Source organism: Pholcus phalangioides, unplaced genomic scaffold (assembly GCF_987345545.1).
Source record: "Pholcus phalangioides strain wild (caught in Gottingen) unplaced genomic scaffold, Ppha-v1.0 ptg000011l_1, whole genome shotgun sequence".
Lineage (NCBI taxonomy): Eukaryota > Metazoa > Arthropoda > Arachnida > Araneae > Pholcidae > Pholcus > Pholcus phalangioides.
Window position 1 is genome coordinate 14328369 of NW_028301604.1, and position 24332 is coordinate 14352700.

Here is a 24332-nt window from a genome sequence, read left to right on the forward strand (position 1 = left end):
AGTGATGTTGTCAATAGTAATACAGATGATTTTTTTGCTTCCACATCAGTCAAATTCTAGAAAGACGGAATTTTAAAAGTGACCTAAAAATAACTTGAAATAAGAAAAAAAATAGAGGATACGGTGTACCGTTTTTCACTGTGAGTGTCGAAAAAGAATAAAAATTTTGTAGTTGATTCTAAAATTACAGTAAAATATGAATATTGATCAGCAAAAAGTGGGAAATTCAGCTGTGATAGTGGCACTTCCGTGAAGTGTTAATTAAGAGAAGTATATAACTTTAAATTTTTATACAGTCCCCAATAACTAAGTATCAAATAGTAAAATTTGCTTCTCTCTTTCTTGTACAATAAATATTATCCTGCAAAATTTAGATGCAAATTCGCAGAGATATCGGCGATCGACGTTCTTGAATTTTGCCCCTTTTAACGAGCTAAATGAATTCAATACTTTTGAAGAGTTCAAAACGACGCGAAAAGTAGCAAAAATTTGGAGAATTTCGATCACCGATATCTTGTTTAATTTTCATTCTGATGATGAAAAAACTTTTTCAGCGTAACAAACAGAAGCTCAAATTTCACTGATTTACATTTTTTCGATTAGTGCCGCATAAAAATTTTAATTTTTCAACTCCCTCCTCTCCAGTTATCATTTTTACGGAAACACCATTTTTGCTCTACTTGAATTTTTTAAACACACACACATACACACACATATATACATTTCACATTTTTATCATCAACTTCATTCGTTTTTTTTTCCTTTTCACAACTGAGCCAAAACTGACTGTTAAAAAAATTTGTTTTTGATTGATTAGCGTTTTTTATTGTATGTCAAAAATGCCCTTTAAAAAGAAATTTTTAATTAATTAATTAATCTAGGTCGATATCTGTACTAGGACCATTTGAGTTAAGTAAACATAAGTGTAGGCCTACCACTGCTCTTAACTTGAAAAAAGAATTATTAAAAATCATTTAAATCGTTAAAAATGAGAGCGAAGAGGCTATCCATTTTTAATATTTTTAATGATTCGTCGGACGCAATGTTCACCAATACACATCCAGATGCGTGATTCAAGCATCAAAACCAAATTTTACTCCTTCAAATTTTGTTGAGGAGTGAAAATACTCCTTCAAATTTTAGTCATTTTTTAATGGAGTTATTTCTCCGCATTAAAAAAATACCCCTTAAAATTTTGGAGAGGAGTGAAATTGCTCTTCAAAATTATTTTTTCGGATAACACTGGTCAGACGTATTGTCTATTTTTATTCGTCTACTTAACACATTTTTAATACTTTTATATTCATTTGTAGTATTTTTATCGTACATTTTTATTCGTTTTTTTTATTAAATGTTTTTATTTTTTTTTATTCGTTTTTTTTTGTGCATCCAACTGTAATGATTTTCTGTTGTTGGAATGATTGATAAATAGAAACAAACTATAAACACCCTCCTTATAGGGATTCTTAAACTTTTTCCAGGACTTTCGGGGTGATTCAATATAAATTTCATTAAATTTACAATTTCAAACAATCTTGCATTACTATAGTTTTTTTTCGGGTCTAATTCTTGAATTGCATTTTTAGCTCAGATAACGAAGCAATGAACTTAAACTAGAAAACGCGGAATTTTTCAATGAGTCCTGACAACAAGGGAATATACGTGCATATAAGCAACTAAGAAAAAAAAAACTAAAAAAAAGCATTAATATATATACATGTATATATGTATGTAGTACTAATCGTAAGGACAGTAATTGGAGGGGAGCAGATAAAATATCTCCGTAAAAGACAGTGGGCCTAAGAAGATGGAAAAAACAACAAAAAAGTAATAATGAATCGAGAGAGCATCATGGCCAAGGATCTTACTTTTTTTTTGTAGAACCACTTGAAATGATTACTCCAGAAAGAAAATGGGCAAGAACTTGATGACTTAATTGTCTAGCTAGCAATCAAAGAGAGCAAAGCCTTCTCAGATTGAGTGCTGCTGCTGCCCTCTTGCAACCCTTTGAAGTCCTTACCTATCTTTATTTATTTATTTTTGTTTCCACTTTCATAGATAGAAAAAAGAAAAACTTTGTTCAGAAAGTTTTTTAATTCCTCTTTTTCTATCTCATTGCGGCACGTTTCGGCATCAACGAATGGACAATGGGATTATTAAGAAATAGCAATGACTTTGAAAGATGAGTTTTCTCGAATAAATATAATAGACTCGTTCTGTGTATTTTATTAAGGGTTTTTTTTCGAGTTATTATTAGTTTATTTTGTTGTTGTTTCGTTTATAAACAGTCTGAAAATATGCGATACAAAAAAAAAAAGTAAATTGTGGAAACGAAATCAAACGTGATCGAGCGAAAGCCATTATCCGAATTTTTACAAGTTTTTTTTAATCCAAAAGTAATTTTACAAATGGGAGGAGATAAGGTATAGATAATGAATACCTTGGTACGGTAAGGTACTTTACGTGTGTGTATCCGATAGGAAAAGGTTAAGTTCGAATATACTTTTTTGATATATAAATCAATATCAGTGAACTCTACTGACTATAATGGGAAAAGAAAGTAACGCGTGCTTTGAGTTTATCACGTAAGGAAGTGGCTATTTGGAGGATATCTCAATGTGTTTATTACCAACCGTATAATTTTTAAAAAAATCTCTCTCTAACGTTTTTTTATACATATAAACATATAATAATATAATCATTCGTTGGTTTTTATAGAAAATCTAAAGCCAGATATAAGCAACGGAGCGTAGAAAATCAAATATCACTTCGCTAATTCCTATGTAAGAAGAACGAAAATATTGCTATAACCAATAATTTTATCTCGGCTATATATATATATATGAGATCTTTTTTTTCCTCTCAATTATCCAAGTGAGGAAAAGTCAATTATATCGAAAGATGAGGCAGTGCGTATGAGTTTTTTTCGTGTTTAAAAAAATACTTTTAATGGAAACTATTAAAGAGTCTCATATCGTTTAATATGGTCAAAAAGCCTGAAAACCTAGAAATGTAGAAATATTATTAAAAATAATATTTAACCATTGATTTATTTGAAATTTGGAACTCATATTATCGGTTTAACTGATATGCTATGCAAACAAATTGTTTACATATCTCCAATATGCCTGTTTATTTTTTTTGCAAAATTTCAAACATGAGGGAAAAACTATTATTAACACCTTGCGCATGATAAAAATAACATGATACCAATGAAATTGTATAAAAACTGATTTTTTAAATTGCAAAAACAACGCATAAACACAATCATATGCAATATAAAATAAAAATACTAAATAAATACAATACAATAAAACAATACATACAACTATGCAACTCATAGGGAACTATTCGGTCCGACCTAGAGCTTAAAACTTCTGTATACAATAAACAACATACGGTTGTTATGTATACAATATATTTCAGATTATTTAGAAGTTAGTTAAAATTTTGTTTTGAGCGTCTACTTATACAGTATTTCCGATTAATGTTCCAAAATTTGATATGGAATTTGCAAATATAATTCAAAATAAGGAAAACTGTTCAGCGCTCATCAAATGAAACCAAATATTTAAGTTTCATTGTCTGAATATCAGGATAGAAAAAGATTAATCCAGGAAAGAAAATTCAACTGGCCTTGCGGGGAATCCACGTGTTGAAGTCTAGCGCTCTAGGGTGCTCATCCGGCAAGTGAGAGGACGTAGGTTCGATTCCCCACAAGACCAGTTGAACATTTTCTTTTTTTTTAATAAATAACATGATTCCCCACGTATTCCGAAGGGATCAGCATGATCCGTCCAGGGAATTTTGTTAAGAGTTAGTACACATTCATGCTTAAATCGGGATTGGAACCCAGACCTGCACAGTGAGAGACTTGGTCCCTAACTACTCGACTGCCAGGTGGCAACTTCCCTGAAATTATCTTCGCATCAACCTGCTGTCGAAACCTTCGTAGAAAGTAAATTTGTCCCATTCATTATGTTGCAGTTAAATTTAAAATGATCAATGAATATTCAAATAAAATATTCAATATTCATTGAAAATGAGTATTCAATCCCGGTAGAAGCTAAGTTCAGTCTTCTTTCGCGATTGACACTTTTTCTCTTCGTGTGGGGTGATGTTATAACCGTGTTATTACGTGGTTACTTCGCCCACTATATTGGCAAATTTATCACCAGATTTATAAAGTGTTAGCCAATTCGATGTCTTTGAAAATTTTTCTTACCAAAATCAACACTTTTTTGGCAAATGTGGTAACTTTCTCCCCTTTATTCATCATTTAAGCCAAATCTTTTGAGGCAAAGTGCAAGGGAAAGAACTGGTTTGCACATTTTTTAGCTTTTCTTTATTTCTTCGAGGGTTAATAGCATTGTTAACAGCTTCAAAAATGCGAAGTTATACGTTTGGTGTACGTTCGGAGAATTTGGCAGGATTCGAAAGAGACGTAATCAATTTTTAATGCGGTATAACTCCATAATTTATTGATCAAATCAAAAAACTGAAAACACTTTTCCGCTTTAATTTTTCACAAGGAATCACGTGTGTAATTATTGAATGGTCGATAGTATCCACCCTGTATAAAACATTTTGTTGGCGTAGCATAGCACATACAATTGACATTATGTGTACCTAATTTTAAATAAATCAATGGTTAAATAATATTTTCAATTTTTTTCTACTGGAGCATAATGTTTGAGGCTTTTTGACCATATTTAAAAGGTATGGGATGCGATCTTTTAAAAAAGCGTTCGTTGTCTAGACCAGTGGTTCTAAACCGGGGGCCCTAGGATATTCCAGGGGAGGGGCACGGATGAAAATCTTGCAAAAGGAGAGCAACGGCTTCTGATAAGGGGGCCACGAAGAAATTTGTGGAGTGACCAAAAAAATTTAATTTCAAACAAAATGCATAGAAAATATCTTATTTTCAATATTTTTCGTCCTATTTCAATAACATCAACATGAGGAAGGAAATGAAAAAATATTGTTCCATGTAAATTTTGTTGCATGAAATACAGGGCAACAACTTTCTAATTGAGGTTTTGATCACAGGGTGTCTGTATGAAATGTTAACATCCTATTATTTTAATAACTATACAAAACAACTTGCAACGTCAATGACGTATCTGAGTAGTTCACGTTATTTGGATACCTTTTATAATTGGAAGTATGCCTCTAGAATCATCAGTAATACCATACGCCCTGTTGTCTGTGCACGCTGTATATACAGTGCCACTTTATTAAATCTGACATTATTTTTTGCAATCTAAAAGAAGGTAAGAATTTTTGTATTGTTCTTTTCTCAATTTTAATTTAAAACATCAAATAAGGACTTTAACAGAAATAAGTCGAAAACACATTTAGTTACTATAGGAAAAGATTTTAATAAAGTTGTAAGCTTTGTTTTCTTGAATTGTAAAATTGAATTAGTACTATGTGTTTGTTCAGAGCCTGAACAAGTTAGTGTAGAATGTAGAGCTTGACAATAATTCGGAGACACACACACTATTCATCTCTATATTTACACACGAAATGCTCAGCTATGCAAAATACGTAGGGGAGACCAGGGATGGTCGTCACACTTTTTACATTTCAGTTAATTTCGAGTATGTAATTCCAAACAATCCAAATGTTTAATGCATCTACTGTACATCAAGTTTGAACATTCGGCAAGTACCAGAGCTTTTTTTGCGGATGCAAAAAATCACTCTTTCTATGAAAGATAAATTTTTAAAATTTTCTTGTCGAGTGTGACAACCAACCCCATATACGGGGCAGGTCGTCAAAGACCATGGGGTACTTTGTCACACAACATTACTTGGGTATTCACTCACTATAAAACATTGAAAATGGTAGAACTAAATAAGCTTTATAAAATTTATCATGAATTCTTTTTTTTAACTCGATTTTATTGTCAATGTCCATAAAAATGGGGAAAAAAAGCTGAAATAATTGATTACTTAGGTTTACATAGATATTTTTTATGTATACCTCTTCTTTTCCTTGTTACACTAGAAAATTATGAAGATAACGCAATTGAACTGCAATTTGTTTGAATTTTACTTATCACCGCTTTTGAACAGTAATTTCGCCTATTTTGACAAGAGTTGCCACTTGTAGACAGTGGCATCTTAACATAAAAAAGTGGGGAGCATTACAACGGGTCTCGTACCGTGTGAAGTGGAATAAGAGCCTCAAAATTATTGAGAATTTTTATTAATATACATATGCAACATTCTAAATAAATAAATTCAAGGGTTTTGTTTATTTTTTTAATGTTTATTTTATTGTATTATGTTTATTCTGCTTTTCTTATATTTTCATAAATTAAAAATTAATTTAATTAAATTCAAAAATATTCTCTACTTCAAACAATATTTCAATAACTATCTTCTAACGGGAAAACGGAAAGGGGGAGAGGAGGAAATTAATTATGGTCGTAAAGGGGGGGGGGAGGCACAGAAATGAGAAATCATTGAAAGGGGGCCATGGGCAAAAAAAGGTTTAGGACCACTGGTCTAGACAGTTTTTCAAATGAATTTCGGTTTCACCGACAGGGATTAACTAAACTTAAGTCAGAGCATAAAATTAATAAATTTTCTATTAGAACAAGTTATAAAACGCATTTTCAGGATAGAATGTTTTCAATGATGGAAACGGACACCCCTGATATACGGAATGATTTTTTAAAATTTCGATGATGCTGTTGATTGAAAATAAATTGGAAAATAATAATCAAAAAAGGGGTGAGAAAAGTTTGTTTTATATAAGTAGGGTGATTTTAGCGGTTTTGGTGCACAATAGGACTGCGCATTTGCTGCGCATCAAACAATAGGGCTCCCCACTTGCTGCGCATCAAACAATAGGGCTCCCCACTTGCTGCGCATCAAACAAATGGGTGCTTCGCACTTGTTGAGGCTCGCTAGATGGCGCTTCCTATGACGTCATTCCTAAATTATCGTTCTTGCCTATGACGTCATTCCCAAATTATCGTTTTTCAGGGAACATTCCTAAATTAAACTTTTGAATTCATTTTCTGACTTAGAAAAAATTTGCTCCTAAATTAAACTTTATTTCCTGACTTGTTTTTTTTTTTTTGGAGGGATGCTCCTAAATTTTTTTTTTCCATCCCAAGTGATGAGATTATTTCAAAGAGGGGTCATTCCTAAATTAATCTTTTCTTCCACAAATTATTGTTTTTTTACTGACTTAGTTATTTTTCTAATGATTTTTTTTTTCATTCCTAAATTAAACTTTTGAATTCATTTTCTGACTTAGAAAAAATTTGCTCCTAAATTAAACTTTATTTTCTGACTTGGTTTTTTTTTTTTTCTCAACACCCTGGGAAATTTAAAGTTCATTACCGTTCTTTCAACTCTTTCCCAAATTATCGTTTATTTTCTGACTTCCCAAGTGATGAGATTATTTCAAAGAGGGGTCATTCCTAAATTAAACTTTATTTTCTGACTTTGTTATTTTTTGGAGGGATGCATTTTCTAACTTAATTTTTTTCTATCCCAAGATTTTCCCATAACGTCACTTCGAAGATATCACCAAAGAGAAGGATCTTTCCCAAATTATCGTTTAATTTCAGACTTTTTTTTTTTTTCTAACTTGGGGATCTTTCCTACATTAAACTTTATTTTCTGATGATTTTTTCATTCCTAAATTAAACTTTATTTTCTAAACTAAACAAAGATGAATCGTTTCATTAATTTTAAAATAAAATTTTTTTCAAGTCACAAATAAACTTTTGTATGTCCAAGCTGAAAAGTAAAAATAAACCAAAGGAGCAATAAAATACAAAGTCATTTTATATGATTTTCATTTATTTCAAATAAATTTCTTCTATCTTAGATTTCAAAACATCAAAATCAATCGCATTAAAACATTTTTCCGCTACATCGTAATTTTCCGCCAGAGTTTTAGCGACTTCGCGAAAGTCAATCAGGGTTAAAGCATGATCAAAATATTTATAAAACATTAAATTATCATTCAACTGCAGACATTCATGACCCAACTGATTAGCATATCCCATGGAACACCCATGGCAGTCAACAATTTTTTCGATGCTAGCAAAAAGTTTTTCACTCACCAATTTAGCCAAAATGTCGGTGATATCCATAGAACTCGTTCCTTTAGTTTGGTTTTCGCGCACACACACTTTCAGATAGTCCAAGCAGAGCGTTTTCTGCACGAGCTCACTGATCACGGTATGAAGTGGTTTATCATCCTCGCTCCAGAAGAGTGCCTCGATTGCCTGGAAAGTCATTTTGAGGGGGTTTTCGGAGCACTTGAAAATTTTGTTGTCCCCGCGATGTAGAGTTTGAATTAGCACATCATCACCGCTGTAGTCCACGATCAGGTTCTCCGACACTAGGAAAGTTCTATCAACGCGTTGCAGCATAGTACGACGAGAGAATTCGGTTCTCAAACATTCCCACACGTACGGCGAAAGAGTCACTCCATTTTTAGCTGGGTGCATGAGTCCATCGCGTTCGAAAAATTCTCGAATATGTACGCGCACTTCACCACTGAAGATCACGACGCTGACGAAAAAGTTCTCCTTCACGTGAAAGATGTTGGGAGGCGGCGCTTCCTTATTGAATCCACTGCTGCGAGATCTCTTAGCCGATGGTGGTTGAGTGTTCGGTGATGGGCGCTTGTTACTCGAAACCATTTTCCGGAACGTCAGGCTGAGTCGGACGTCTTTTACTTTTGGGTCTTTAGGTATCGCGTGACGCCACAGCTGGTTGGTTGGAGGTAGCATCGTCAGCAGGCTGTTGTGTTCCAGGATTCGGTCCACGGATTGGTGCCCCCGTCGAGAGAACACGAGCTTTCTTTCAGCGCCCAGGGAGAGGCAAGCGATGGGGTAATCTTTGACGAGCTGTGATTCGTCATCGGAATGCGGGGAGATGCTCTTGGTTCCATCAGAGTATCGGTTGACGACAACAAAGTTGTAGTCATGGCCTGAGATGCTCTCGACCACGGCTTTCAAATCCAAGAGGAGAGGTGTCCACGGTTGGGCCTGGAGGGTCATTCCGGAAAAGGTGTAGTGTAGGCCAGCGTCACCATACCCAGCATGCTGTCTGGGCATCGGATAAGTCTTGTCGCCAAACTTGAAGACGCATTCCTCTGCTGGACGGTACACGATTTCAGATTCGAGCTGGTGTAGTATCGCAACGGAAGTATCCAGTACGTTCCGAGCGTATTCATAGCGGAGGCTTTCCATCTGTCTAAATGAAAACAACGCATACAGTCTCTCTCCGCAACTCTCAAGATGAAAAAAAAAAAAATTGCGAAATATATATTTTAACAGAAGTTTTTTTTTTTTTTTAAGTTTTTTAAATTTTTATTATTATTATTATTTTACAAAATTAAATTTTTATGCATCTAACCATTCAGCGCATGCTACGACCTTGCTTCTTGCGCAATGCCCTTTTTGCAGAGGGTGAAACCCGCAAGAAGTCAAGGATTTTGGGAAGTTTAAGACTTTCACTGTCTCCAGGTTGAATCGTTGCTCTAGAAATTTTTTTTTTTGCCTGCAGTTCACATAAATGCAACTATATCTGTTATTAACAGTGGTGAGATGAATTTTCATTAAATTATAATCGAAAAGCCCTTCCCCCCATCTAATATTAAGAAGATTTCTGCTAACCCAGAGCATTTGTGGGAAATCTTCTTCGGATAGCTCCTTGCTAGAGAATGGCGGCTTGTAGAGAGAGTGATATACTCTCCCTGTGCTTAAATCAAAGCAAGCCATTTCCTTAACAACATATATCCCACTTTTAAGCAAGAATCCCTCAAAATCTAACACGCAAGAAGCCATAGAAAAAAAAAATCTTACCAAGTTGCGGAGAGAGAAGTGTATCCAAGCGAGCGAGAGAACTAAGTTAAGGAATTGTGTCTGTCCCGCAGTTTATATACTGCAGTTGCAGTTGATAAGCATAAGTATAGGAATATACTGTGAATCTCAAAGTGCACCCAGTAGCATCACTATCTCATTCACGTGAATCACTAATACAATATATTCATGTGAGCATGCATCACTGATACAGTACCAATATCTAATGATACACTATCCAATGTTACATGAATCACTGATAATGATGTGAGTAGCATCACTATCTCATTCACGTGAATCACTGATACAATATATTCATGTGAGCATGCATCACTGATACAGTACCAATATCTAACGATACACTATCCAATGTTACATAAATCACTGATAATGATATTGACGTGAGTATGCATCACTCGCGTTGCTTCGATTATTCTGCACGCGACACTGATAACTATATGAGTACTGTCTGCCCGAGTAATGACGCATAGCACACGAGACTCGTTATCGCTTCCTAACCCTTTATCTCATTAAAAGTATCATCTTCTTTGCAGATCCTCTCACTTCGTTTTTGAGTTTTGTCCAGACAGCATCAAGTTTTTTAGCTTTCGCTTCGTACGTTCGCGCAATGGCTAGTTTTATCGATTTCGGTATAAGTAAAGAAGAATTAGTTAGATTGTTGGAAAATGACGATAATTTCGTCAATGAATGTCTCAACGAGGATTTAGTTAGTGATCGCGATATAAAATTAATGATTGAGGATGAGGAGAATTTCATCCAGCAATGCCTGAAGCGTCCTGCGCCAGTAGAAGCTGGACCAAGTGGATATGCTCCGTCAGAGAAGAAGAAGAAAGAGGTTAGTTGTTTTTTTAAATTATCGCGCGTTAAATTTTATTCCAAATTAATTTTCAGGAGTAAATTTTATTTCGAGTTGAATTTATTTCATGTAAGGTATTTAAACTCATTTATTTAATGGTAGAGCTGCGAAACATCTGGGAATTTCATTACAAGTTAAATTTTATTTCGAGTTAAATTTAATTTCAAATCAAATTTATTTATATCGCGAGTTAAATTTTCATTCATCGAAAAAAAAATTATTCAGTTGTATTTCATGTCGCGAAACAATTTCTCAGGCGTAAATTTATTTCAAGTTAAATTTATTTCATGTAAGGTATTTAAACTTTATTTAATGGTAGAGCTGCGAAACATCTGGGAATTTCATGTCGCGAAACAATTTCAAAACGACACAAGAATTCAAATAGAAATTTTTTTATTCAATTGTACATCAGCAGACTCGTGAATCAATTTATACATTTGCGCATTAGTTAGATTAACAGCTTTCGTAGTAGGCGCATTTCCGTTGAAATAACGTATATCATATGTTTTATTACAATACGTGAGAAAAATATTTCCTCCCAGCGGAAGAGAGGAATTACATCTTTCATAGTTCATTTGGGTTTTATATGTGAACGTAGCAATTGATGTGAATAATACAAACAGCAGGAGTATGATTATCGTATAAATTCTCTTGTGTCTTATCACTTGGCTCTCCAAGGACCAGCAGCTAGGTAGATCGAATGACGGAACATCAGCCTTGTTTTCTTCTGTAGCCATTTTTCAAAGCTCTAACCAATTATGTTTCAAGAATGGATTTTTTATATAATCTCTCGGAGCTCCGGTTTCTTCTAGCGCTTTCAGGAAAATCTCTTGACCCACCACGGGTGATTTTCTCCGACCGAGCACACTTGATATCAACTCACGAATGTCGCTTCCTTTGACGAGCCTGCTCTTATAAACGATCGAGCCGTTAGAATTAATCTTTAATATGTTCGGATGCTTATTTATATGTGTGATAATTTTTTCCGAGTGTCCCCTTTGCGATTTCGGGACAGAAATCAGAGCTATCGGTGATTCGTCAACTTTCTTCTCTTCTTGAATTGCCGGTGGATTATTCTCGGCTACGTTGATTCTCTTGTTCAGCAGATTCTGATAGAGTTTAATTTTTATAGCTTCGGGCTCCTTGCTTCGAAGTATTTTCAACATCTCGTTGTCCAACTCAGAAAGCTGCTCTTTTGTGGTGACGTGACGCGATAACAAATTTTCTGGGATCAAAGCGTATTTTCGAGCGTATTCCATTATTTCATGAACAAAGTTGCGAGGGTTTGTATAGCGGCAGGGATTAACTGGAACAAGAAACCTCCTTTCTGAATGAGCACGCGCTTTTTCTCGTACAGCGGCGTCTTTTTGCAGGCAAGTTTGCGAAGTGTATTTTTATGTCTTTTCAGTTTATTTTTCTGTTTCGGGGATAACGGAATGACACCCTTCAAAATATTGAGCGAGCACTCGCAGACCGTCTTTAACGCCGATTTCGGTAATTTCTTCAACAAGTCTTTGCGTTTATTCCTCGGACAGGCAGAGAGTAGACGGAGTACTTGTTGCTTCTCCAATGCCATACTTTAAAATAACGATGTTTTTATTCCAACCATGTGCTATATGCTATAGCCTTCTTCAGCGCGCAGTGCTTTATCATGTTTTCGTGGAGAAAACAGTTCGCGCTCACTTCTGGCAAGTCCACAATGTTGGGGCAGAGAATCGCATCTAGATTATAAACTTTTAACCCGTACTGCTGCAGTAGCATCCGACACTTGTCGTGGCCCTTAGTATACAATACGACTTTTGATAATCGCTGCAAATGCCGCTCCAGCATTTCAAAAGGTACATCACCAGCCGACCACGATATTTCGTGTATGTTGTTGGTGACGTAGAGGCACTGGTGTCTATCTCTAGGAGATAATTCCGAAAACTTTTTGGGCGGTTTATATACATAGTGAAAATTTTCTCTCGAATGCATGAAACACCATGCCAACTCCTTGATTATGAATGTTCTATCCGACAGCTGGAAACCCTCGACCTCTATCACAGCCGTCATGTTCGAAAATGGAAAGTTTCATTTCCTGGGTTTATAGATATATTGCGTCTGCCCCGGTAACACGTTAGTGCGCAGGCGCATTTCCTCCTCCGTCTCGGGTCGTAAATCAACCATTAAATACGAATACGGTTTTTTCGTGCTATCCTCGAACACCTCGTTGAAAAATTTGATTTTATTGGGAAACAGCTGACGTCCCAGGTGGGTCACCTGACTGACATCTCTTCTATTTTTGAATAGAAACATATATTGCGCGTTCAGAGAAACGTTTCTCATTTCCCGCCCCTGGTGAAACACGTTCTGCACTATGAAAATCACGGTCAATTTTCTGTGGTGACTGTACTTTGTGAAAAGGTTTGCTAATTTTTTCTCGCCCGATAGCTCGTTCATGAGGTCATCTAAAATCACCAAGCTGTCTTCTTCCACGCTTTCGAAATTGCTTCCCTCTCGAAATTCCACGTGGTCCTCCATGTCTTCGAACAAAGTCTGATATTCGCCGTAAAACCATATAACTCGTTTCGGACGAGGCTCTCGAAACATTTCGTTTCTGTGTTTTAATAGTTCTCTGAGAAAATATGTTTTTCCCGAACCGGTGGGTCCGGCAATGAGCACGGTGCTCGGATGTGTCAGCTTGAAAGGTTCCATAGTAAATGACAAATGAATGAATTTTTTTTCTCTTTTATTTAACAGAAAAATTTTTCTTTACAAAGCTTGCAACGCGCATATCGTTTTGCATATTAAAACGCGATACAATGTTATTCATACTTTCGCCGATACATCGAGAATAGATAAAAAAAATCACGTAGTGTCCGCACACGGTTGTCTTATCTGATTGCAGCATGACGTCATTGTAGTCGACGCGTGAGTAGCGGCGTAGAAATCTGTTTATGTCCCCCTTCTTGAAGTAAGTGGGTGGGTTCCCGTAAGAGTCAAAGAAATCAGCTCTCGCTTCGTTTTCGATGTAAATAGCCAACCAATGCGTTCCGGGTTCGTTCTCTCTGTCTGTATTCACAACCAGTGCAGCGGGATACTTGATCACGTTTTCGGGTAAGTTATCGCTCGCAAAAACACCTAGGAAAGCCTTTCGGGTGTGGGGGTGTGTCGAGAGGGCTCGCTCTATCTGTTTAGTGTTCATCCCGCAAAGTCACACAAGACGCTTCTGGACTTTGTTATTTCCACCAGCGATTCGAATTCGGCGAATATGATAACCGACACGGTCTTGATCAAGGCTGAGGAGAACTTGAGTTCCACTCGCAGATTGCCCTGCTTTTGTAGGTGCACGTGTCCGCAGTCGCTCATGTCGGGTATCAGGTTGAAGGCGAAGAGGCAGTAACCGCCGGTTTCGTATTCTACTCTGCTCACGTCGCATCCCTTATCTTCACCGGGTCTACCGGTGCCTACGAAGAGCGTGTTGTAGGCTCTGATGACGTGCTTGTTCCTAAAGTCGGGTTGAAGTGGTGTATGGGGTACTGGTCTTCCATCGATAGAAACACAGACAAAGTTGACGTTGTTGTGCTTGAAGTCGAAGGGGTTCAAATTGAACGTTCCGTTGAATGCTTCCGTGTCCACCATACCAATCACCAATCTCTTGGGCATGACCCCGAGAAATACGTTATCTTGAACGAAACTCATACTCCCCATGGATATCGAATAAACCTTGCATATCACGCGGTTAATGCAATATTTGGCTGTTGTTTTCTCGAGCGCCATGGCATGCGCTACAGCCACAGCCGGGTTCATTCTTACTTTACGCATAAAAATACTCGCTTGCTCGATCACCACGTCGCAACCCTCAGCAGCTGTGATCAGAAAGAACTCGGGTTTCGAGCGAACCAGTCTCATCTTCAAGTCCACCAGAGAGAGCATCAGCTTCGGTTGATAGAATATGTCGACGTGAGGTACGCCCATCATTTCGAAAGAGTTTTCCAAGAGTTTAGCTCTTTTCTTGGCCCCCTCGTTCTTGGTTAGGTCAGACATGTGACCTGCAGTGTCCTTGTAGTAGCCCTCGGCTGTCAGGGGTCCTTTCTTTGCATCCGATCCGTAGTTAAGCAGCGTTTCCAGGTAAGCTCGATACGGATAAGTGTGTGATGAGTTTGTGAGCGTTCTTCCATTCAACGTGACGTCAATCTGAGAGAAAAGGGTATGCAAGAAATTATTCGCCGTCGAGACCGCTTCGGCGGTTTCTGGTTTTGTCACCTTTACTCTGACATACAGCTGAGTGGCGGAAAGGTCTACGTATTCTTCCGCACTTCCGGCCACGTGAAATTCGATGGGGGCCCCCGAATCGCGCACTTGAGATATCGGATGGTACTGGACCCATTCGGCTGATTCTATAGAGGTTTCCGTGGGCGGCACCGTGAACAGGTCGGCTTCGCTTTTCAAACACTCATGAGAATTTTCGTGGATTAAAAAAACCATCGCTGAATATATCGGGTGTCGACAGCTTTCTAGCTTTCTTCTTACTGACGGTTTTCTTGACGAGTCTCTTCCTTTTATTCTTTCCTCCGAGCATGGACTTGATTTTATTGGCCCCCTTATCCGTGAGGGACCTTCCGGCTTCCTTGGCACGATCGCGAGCTGCGATCTTTGCGTCTTTTCCTTGAACTATGTCGTTGGCGAAATCCACACCAGAGCGCAACAGTTGAGAACCGACTGCCTTGGCACCGCGTTTCAACAGGGGCACGGCCGATCTGAAGAGAGAGCTGAATATAGATCCGAGACCATACCCCCTCTGCAGGGCGCTACCCTGATAATATCCGAGTCCGTTTCCAGCCTGAGCGAGATAATAATCGTTGATGCTGTGTGCACAGCTCCGGTACGGTTTATAATGCATGTCGCAGTCTAAAGTGTAGTTTCACTATCACCTTTCCACGTTGAAATGTGAAAAACTTGCCCATGTGCGTCCTTAAATACATGTGAACGATGTCGAAACTCTTTCTGGCCAGCGGCACGTAATGGGCGCGTTCGAAAGACACGCTGACGATATCCCCGTCCTGACCGCTAGTTTTCACGATTCTCAGTAGCGGGGCGTAGGTGTTACCCACGACCTGAGGTTCGACCAGGTTGCAGTACACGTACAAGAGATGAAAGTCTAATTTAGGATCGGCTGTGAAAGGACCCTCGACTATGGTCGGACCCTCTATCAGGCCGGGTTCGAAACCCAGGTTTTCGGCTATACCGTGTCTGAGACTGAGCTTGGTGTCTTTCTTGAGGTTCACCTTAACTTTTTTCGTGATTTTATTGTACGTCACACCAATCTTGTCTTGAAAATTTTGAGTGGATATGGCTTTGATCAGTTCGGGGGTCGTCTCGTAGAAACCCGGGGCTATGCGACCGGTCTTCATTATCTTGTTTCCGACATCGAATTCGAAAGTGTTTGTCTCTTGAGTGATGTTGTGGAATGAATGGGGATAAATTATCTCCGACAGTGCGACTTCCATCTCGGATTCGAATTCCAGGGTGTTTGGAAGTTTAACCACGAAACTCGAGAGCGTGTTGTCGGGAAAAAAGTCTCTGGAAGCATCGCTGGGTAGAGTGAGATAGAAAGAAGCCATCTCTGAAATGACAGATGCGCGCACTGTTTCCGGGTTTTTATAGGACCACCCACGCGTTGAATTTTTTCGGATACCCCCGAAATTTCACGAGGTATTGAATAATTCCTTTTCTTCTCCTCTTCTTTAAAACTTTTTCAATCGGAAATTTTTCTCCCATCTTTACACCTACCATCTCTTCAGCGTAGAATGTGCCCTTGATTTCTTCCCCCATCAGGTCCTCGAGCTTGTAAACGGGAATTTCCCTTTTCACGCACTCGGTCACCACGAATATCTCTTCGGTGAAATTAGAATCGTACCCCCTCTCGAAGGTGTGTTTTGATCTTGTGATGCGCACGTGATCACCCACTTTAAACTTGCAATCTTGTTTCTTGGGTGTATCCCCATAGAGATTGTTCCACACCTCCGGCTCGTTTCCGGGGTTCACGTCCACGGGCCTCATTTTTATAGACCTGTGATACCTGTGATTGTAACTCCACACGAGGTCTTCGATCATGTCGATGTAGCGATACGTGTTCTTGGCAGTGAAGTACTTGTACATCCAGTTTCTGAGAGACCTGTTCCATCTTTCCACCACGCTGGCCTTTATCTGTTCGTTCTCCGTAGTGAAAAACTTTACACCTTGACGCTTGAGGTAGCGCTGGACTGGTGACGCTATAAATTCGCGCCCCTTATCGCTCTGTAGCGCCACTGGTTGACGTTGTTGAAAGATGCTTTCTAAAGCTTTGGCCACGCTGTCACCGGTTTTCCTTTTGAGAGGCACGACGAAACCGTACTTGGAAAAGACGTCGATGCACGTGAGAAGATAGTTGTAGCCCTCGTTGTGAGGTGCCAGATTACGCATGTCCACCAAATCGACTTGAAATTGACTGTTTAGACCAGCCACTATTGTTTTGTTGCGGGGAAATACTTTTTTAATTGGTTTGTGCAACGTGTACGCTCTCTCGCCAGCCAACCAATCACTAATTTCTTTTTTAGGTTTATTTAACACGCGTTTGAGGGCGGATACGCCACCGAAACTAGCGGGAAGACGTGGGTTTCTATACCTCTCCTCCATTTCTTCATGTGTTAGACTTACGTGTGTTACGTTACCTTTTTATTTGTTTTTCAGGAGCGTCATCTATGCGAGACGTGTGGTAAGGAGTTTTCCTTGCGTAGGAATCTGAATCAGCACAGGCTAACGCATGGCGAGCGTCGCCACAAGTGTTTGGTGTGCGATGCAGCGTTTCACCGCAAGAGCGATTTGATGCGCCACCAGCGTGCCATGGGGCATGGTGCGCCACCCCAGCATGGTGTGCCCCCACAGTGGGCACAAGGAGCACCACCACAGAGGCCATCACCGAGCCATCACCGAGCAGGACCACCCCAGCATGATGCGTCCCCACAGTGGGCGCAAGGAGGAGCACCACCACAGCGGCCATCACCGAGCCATGGGGCACAGCAGCAGCTTGGAGCACCCCAAGGAGGAGCACAGCTAGGAGGAGGAGGGCAAGTCAGGCGCGCACTCGACATGTTGTCGACGCACGAATTGATCCCCACCCCAGACACCGAAATGGATATGACCACCTTCCTCGACAGCGTCAGAGAGGAGTTGACGCGGCTGTTGAGGGAGGATATGGCCACACATCGGTCATTGAAATGGAACATCGTCGCGACTGCTGTATTTTCCAGGAAAGGAAGTGACGGTGAGGACGAGTTCTGCAACGGGTATCTTCGGAGTAAGATGCTCACCACACTAACCGTTGACCAAATTGACGAGTACCTTCAAATAGCGTTCAATAAGGTTAAACAGGCTACAGAGGATTTTGAAGGCAGCGGAAGTGGTTGGGTGCTCGAGCGCGTGCTCTCGCTCGAGCTCAACACGACGCAATACCAACCACTAGCGGCCGCCACTTATATTCCGCTGCCAAAGGGGGTAGCCAGCAGAAGAGCAGTGGTAAATGTAAAGAACGATGATGAGAAATGCTTTCTCTGGTGCGTACTGGCTGCCCTACACCCGGTGAAACAAAACCCCGAAAGGGTGTTCAACTATATTCAGTATGAGAATGAATTGAATACCAGTGAATTAGTATACCCGGTGACACTTAAACAAATCCCACGGTTCGAAGCTGCGAATTCAGTGCGCATTAACGTCTTTGGGTTGGAGGGAGGAGAGGTGTTTCCTCTCAGGATTAGTGAGGTGGTGTCTGGTACACCAATCAACCTCTTGTTCATCAGCAACGAGACAACGTCGCACTACTGCCTCATCCAAAACATGTCTCGTTTGCTTTCCTACACGACCAAGTATGAAGGTGCATCCCACTTTTGCAATTATTGCTTGCAACGCTTCTCCTCCCTCGAGCAGCTGAATGCGCACGAACCACTTTGCCAGACACACGGTCTGCAACGAGTGACGTATCCCGGTGTAGACGACAACGTGATGTTCTTCAAGAACAACCATTACCAGCTGCACGTTCCATACGTCATATATGCGGACTTTGAGGCGATCTTGGAGAAGGTGGACAGCTGTAAGCCGAACCCGTCTCTCTCTAGCACAACCCAGAAGAGCCTTCACCGCCCCTGTGGATTCGCGTATACGGTCGTGGGGCCCGATGGTGTATACGTGAAAGAGCCCACAGTGTACAGGGGTGAAGATTGCGTGGACGTCTTCTTCCGGTGTCTCGTCGAAGAAGAACGAGTGGTTATGGGCAAGCTCGACAACCCGGTGCCTCTGCAGATGACAGCTGAAGATGAAGAGAGATTCGGGAATGCGACCACTTGTATGGTGTGCGACCGCCCACTCGGTGACGACAGGGTTCGTGACCACTGTCACATCACCGGTGGTTTTAGAGCGGCGCTGCATCAGAAGTGCAATCTCCAGCTCAGGTTAAGACGTCACATCCCGGTTATATTTCACAATTTACAAAACTACGACGCTCATTTCCTGATGCAAGGACTTTCCCGGTACCCCGATCGCAGGATCCAGGTGATCGGGAGGAATATGGAGAAATTTATCTCCTTTTCTCTCGGTCGCCTGCGATTCCTGGATTCCAACCAGTTCTTGGCGGCGTCGTTGGATTCGCTCGTGCAAGCGATGAACCCCGGTGACTTCAACAACATGAAGAAATGTTTTGGAGCTACGAGTCATCTTCTTCAACGTAAAGGATGTTATCCGTACGAGTACGTTGACTCGTTTGAGAAGTTCGAAGATCCGGTGCTGCCCCCACGAGAGGCCTTTTACACCTCTCTGGGGGATCAACATATAACCAGTGACGAGTATACATATGCGCATACCGTTTGGAGAGAATTCCGGTGTTCCAACCTCGGTGATTACCACAACCTCTACGTGAAGACTGACGTGCTGCTTCTCGGGGATGTGTTCGAGAGTTTTAGAAAACTCTGCGAAGAAAACTACAAGATCGACCCGGTGCATACGTTCACATCCCCGGGATTGGCCTGGAACGCATGTCTGCGAATGACCGGTGTCAAGCTCGAATTGATAACAGATCCGGACATGCATCTCTTCATGGAGAAAGGTATCCGAGGTGGGGTCTCAGTGATCTCCAAGCGGTATGCGCGAGCCAACAACCCGTTAATACCCGGTTATAACCCCAGTGAACCTACATCATATATCATGTACTATGATGTGAACAACTTATACGGAAAGTGTATGATGGAGCCCCTCCCGGTGAGAGACTTTAGATGGTTGTCCCCCAGTGAACTCGAGAGCATCGATTTTCTCAACATCGATGACAACGCCGTCAAGGGGTATATTTTAGAAGTGGACATGGAATACCCGGTGAAGTTGCACGACGAGCACAATTGTTTCCCCTTGGCGGCAGAAAACATTGAAATTACTGGTGACATGCTCTCTCCATTCATCAGAAGACCCGGTGATAAACCATCCAAAAAGCTCTCACCAAATCTGATGAACAAAACTTCCTACGTCATCCATTACCGGTGCCTGAAGTTATACACGTCGCTGGGGATGAAGCTGACGGGTGTTCGGCGTGCAGTCGAATTCACACAAGAGCCTTGGATACGCCCGTACATAGCGTTCAACACCGAAAAGAGGAAAAATGCCCGGTGCGAATTCGAAAAGGACTTCTATAAGCTCCTCAATAACGCTGTGTACGGGAAATCGCTAGAAAATTTGAGGAAGCACGTCGACATCCGTCTCGCCAACAATCAGAAGAGCTTGAGGAAGCTAATATCATCCCCGGCATTCGAATGCTTCAGGATAATCACCGGTGAGTTAGCCGTCATCAAGATGTTGAAGACGAAAATCCATCTGGACAGGCCCATATATACCGGTGTCACGATTTTGGACCTGTCCAAACACTTGATGGCGGACTTCCATTATAATTTTATGAAGAAAAAGTACGGACCCGGTGTGGAAGTTTTGTTCACAGACACAGATTCATTCCTCTACGAGATAAAAACCGGTGACATTTACAAAGACATGAGGGAGGAGCTACACAGGTTCGACACGTCAAACTATCCCGGTGATCATCCTCTGTTTAGCCTGCACAACAAAAAAGTGGTGGGCGTCATGAAGGACGAGAACGGCGGCGAACCCGTTGTGGAATTCGTCGGATTAAGATCAAAAATGTACAGCATGATTACAGCAGTCGCGGAGAAGAAGACCGCCAAAGGGGTCGTTCGTGCGGTCGTCAAAAAGCATCTCAAACATCAAGACTACCTGACTTGCCTCCGCAACAACTCCTCGATCAAAAACACCATGCTAAAAATCTCCTCCAGTAACCACAAACTTCAAACGGTCGCCCTCCGCAAAACGTCGCTGTGCCCTCGCGACGATAAACGCTATATTCTCGGTGATGGCATTAAAACATATGCGTATGGCCACTATGCCATTCGATGAACAGTGCTACATGGACACTGATGTACATATTTTTTTCCCATTTATTTTAACATATTTTTCCATTTATTTTGTATATATTTTTTTCCATTTATTTTGTATATATTTTTTTCCATTTATTTTGTATATATATTTTTTCCATTTATTCTTGTATATATATTTTTTCTCATTTATTTTGTGTATCATTAAAATTTAATTTTCTTTATCATCAATGCTTCTGTCATTAATTGAGTTACGTGTGATTTTTTTTTTTTTCAGCTTGAGTATGATGAAAAGTCAATAACATTTCTTTTTGAGGGAATTTTATTTTACAGCTTGATATGTGAAAAAAAAAAGTTTAATTTAGGAATGAAAAAAAAAAATCATTAGAAAAATAACTAAGTCAGTAAAAAAACAATAATTTGTGGAAGAAAAGATTAATTTAGGAATGACCCCTCTTTGAAATAATCTCATCACTTGGGATGGAAAAAAAAAAATTTAGGAGCATCCCTCCAAAAAAAAAAAAAAACAAGTCAGGAAATAAAGTTTAATTTAGGAGCAAATTTTTTCTAAGTCAGAAAATGAATTCAAAAGTTTAATTTAGGAATGTTCCCTGAAAAACGATAATTTGGGAATGACGTCATAGGCAAGAACGATAATTTAGGAATGACGTCATAGGAAGCGCCATCTAGCGAGCCTCAACAAGTGCGAAGCACCCATTTGTTTGATGCGCAGCAAGTGGGGAGCCCTATTGTTTGATGCGCAGCAAGTGGGGAGCCCTATTGTTTGATGCGCAGCAAATGCGCAGTCCTATTGTGCACCAAAACCGCTAAAATCACCCTACTTATATATAATCAAAAGTTTCATTTTCTATTGGTGAAATAATAGAAATAGGCAATATGCAAGATTAATGCAATATTACATTTGAGGTGCTCCACCTAAATGAGTTTTTTTTCTTACGTCATGAGAATTTAATCAAAGGTACGAGAACGTGAATGAGAGTGTTTTTGTTATTTGATGGTGAATTCAGATGTATTTTTCGCAGTGAAATTATTTTTTTTAATCTTACTTTAATATTGTGTATATGAAGGGGGAATGGGTGTTCATCAAAGGGTTCCGCGATATCAATTTGCAGATATTTAATGAAAAAATTCTTTTTCTTAAAATTTGTCTCTAAAAGTTACGCAGAGAGTGATAAATTCAGCGATTTATCGTGCAGTTAATGTGAATGTTACTTTTTTTACACAAGAAGTGGTCTAAAGAAAAGGAGGTCTAAAAAAAGGACGTCAAACGAAAAAGGTTTAAAGAAAAGATTAAGACACCTAGAAAGAGGAGCGGACTCATCGTCGTCCATTGAACAAAAACTGGTTTTGGCGCTTCAAGTGACGTCTAATTGTTAAAACAAGCGCAGGATAAAAAAAAAACGGCAATTGGCTATAGCAATAATGTTGACGTCACGCTTTGCTCAAACATGGTTGTGGTCAAAGATGTCTTTGAATCTCGGCTCATACTGGAATCCGAAATCCACACTTCACGATATTGTGATCAAGAACTGCATGAATGCAAAAAGACTGCGAAATGGGTCCCACGCTCGGAACAGTTGGCGATACGTATGGATTACTGTGGAGTGAACTTGTCAGCCTATAAATACAGCCGCAACTAGGGGGTGGTAGCACGGTCTGGTGTCCCCGGGGTGCTGGACTGGAGTTGAGCGCCGAATTTACCCTTTAACTGTTTCTTCTACATTACACGACGGTGCTAAAATGCGTGCTTATCCCTTTTCTGACAAAGTACCTAGTTGTGGCCATGCCTGTAAGCAACAAATAAGCCCTATGGAACAGCGACCACCAAGATCCGTGGAGAAATTTGGACATTATTTGCGATTTATATATGCATAATATACTCTTTTTTCATTATATTCTAGTTCAATTGGTAAATCTTTTTTTTCCGCCCATGGGCCCCTTTGGACCATATTTTGTTCTTGTGACTTCCCACTCCAGCCAAGAGTGAAACCCTTATATTTATTGAATTGGTTTTTTTTGAGTAAATTTACAATGAACAAAAATTTTATAACTAAGGTTTATCTTCGGATCCCTGGGTTACAAATCAGTGAGCTTCTATTTTTTGGAGGTTCTATGTAGGGCCGTTTCAACATCCTGGCCGTCCAGGAAAACCGATGTTTTGAGGTCCGTACTAAGCAGGAAATAACAGCTAACGTATTTACTCTCGAAAAGCATAGTACCACATCTCAACATGAAAGCCCCTTATAGACATGACCCCCCTCCCCCTTCTCCCCGGATATACGTGGATGGGCTAATGAGTTATTATGGCCATGGTTCCATGGGCACTTCTACTGGATTCTGAAAGTGGTCACAATTTTCCCGCCATATTTAACTTGAAAAAGCTTCATTTCAACTTCTAAATTCTTTTCACAGCTCTCTTTAGCCCAATTAGCTACCGGTTATGGCTCTCCTTCCATTAAATTTTGAACTGTGGCTTTCCCAATACCACAAGGGGGACCATAAGGCCCGGGTTGAGGAACAGTGTTCTAGTTCTTTTCGTGTTATCAACACAGGATAGACGAGAAAATTACACAAATGCATTTCACATTAATATAATGGATAACGTGTCCAAGGGAATTCAAAATCAGGAGGATCTGACAGGGCTTCAGCTCATGGAGCTGAAAAAATAAAATGTGTCAGATTATTATTATCATTTTTTAACACTTTATAAGAAACCCGTAAAAAAATTCTGGCCCAGGGAGAGATTCGAGAATTCGGGAAATTCGGGACCCTCTTATTGAGATTCAAAATCGTAAGTTTAAGGGTCTGTGCGGTGTCAAAGGTTTGACGACCATTGGTCTGGACAGTGGTGTATTCACGGGGGAGGGGGCTTTTAGTGGGCTAGAGCCCAGGGTGGCAAGTTCAGAGGGGCAGCGAATCCGAAGGATGAGTGGCCAAAAAAGTTAGTAGAATAGGAGAAGGGGAGCAAAACTTATATAACGCTAAATAAATCCGGCTCTGCCAAGACAGTAAGGGATTAGGTCAGTGAGTGATCAAAAGAGTGACCTAGAGAGTTTGCAAGCATGTGAGTGATCAAAAGAGTGAGGGTCAGTGATTGACCTAGAGACCGTGCAAGCACGTGAATGGCCAAAAGAGTAACCTACAGAGCGAGTGA

General features: G+C 39.9%; 2 protein-coding genes across 2 annotated transcripts; one reads left to right on the top strand and one right to left on the bottom strand.

The window, feature by feature from the left end:
• Positions 1 to 7140: 7140 nt before the first annotated feature.
• LOC149080096 (uncharacterized) lies at positions 7141 to 10503 on the bottom strand. The gene is made up of 2 exons (XM_089239092.1): positions 9845 to 10503; positions 7141 to 9233 (listed from the first exon to the last, which is right to left on the bottom strand). Exon 2 carries the CDS (start codon positions 9227 to 9229, stop codon positions 7826 to 7828), a length of 1404 nt encoding a protein of 467 aa, XP_089095218.1. The 5' UTR covers positions 9230 to 9233; positions 9845 to 10503; the 3' UTR covers positions 7141 to 7825.
• LOC149080097 (uncharacterized) lies at positions 10417 to 21372 on the top strand. The gene is made up of 2 exons (XM_089239091.1): positions 10417 to 10697; positions 17430 to 21372. Exons 1-2 carry the CDS (start codon positions 10470 to 10472, stop codon positions 21177 to 21179), a joined length of 3978 nt encoding a protein of 1325 aa, XP_089095217.1. The 5' UTR covers positions 10417 to 10469; the 3' UTR covers positions 21180 to 21372.
• The last annotated feature ends 2960 nt before the right edge of the window (positions 21373 to 24332 follow it).

Excerpts from the sequence above, each read along its gene's own strand:
- LOC149080096 (XM_089239092.1), bottom strand. The coding sequence starts at position 9,229 with ATGGAAAGCCTCCGCTATGAATACGCTCGGAACGTACTGGATACTTCC.
- LOC149080097 (XM_089239091.1), top strand. The coding sequence starts at position 10,470 with ATGGCTAGTTTTATCGATTTCGGTATAAGTAAAGAAGAATTAGTTAGA. Across the intron at positions 10,698-17,429 it reads CAGAGAAGAAGAAGAAAGAG|GAGCGTCATCTATGCGAGAC; the intron begins GTTAGTTGTTTT and ends TTTGTTTTTCAG.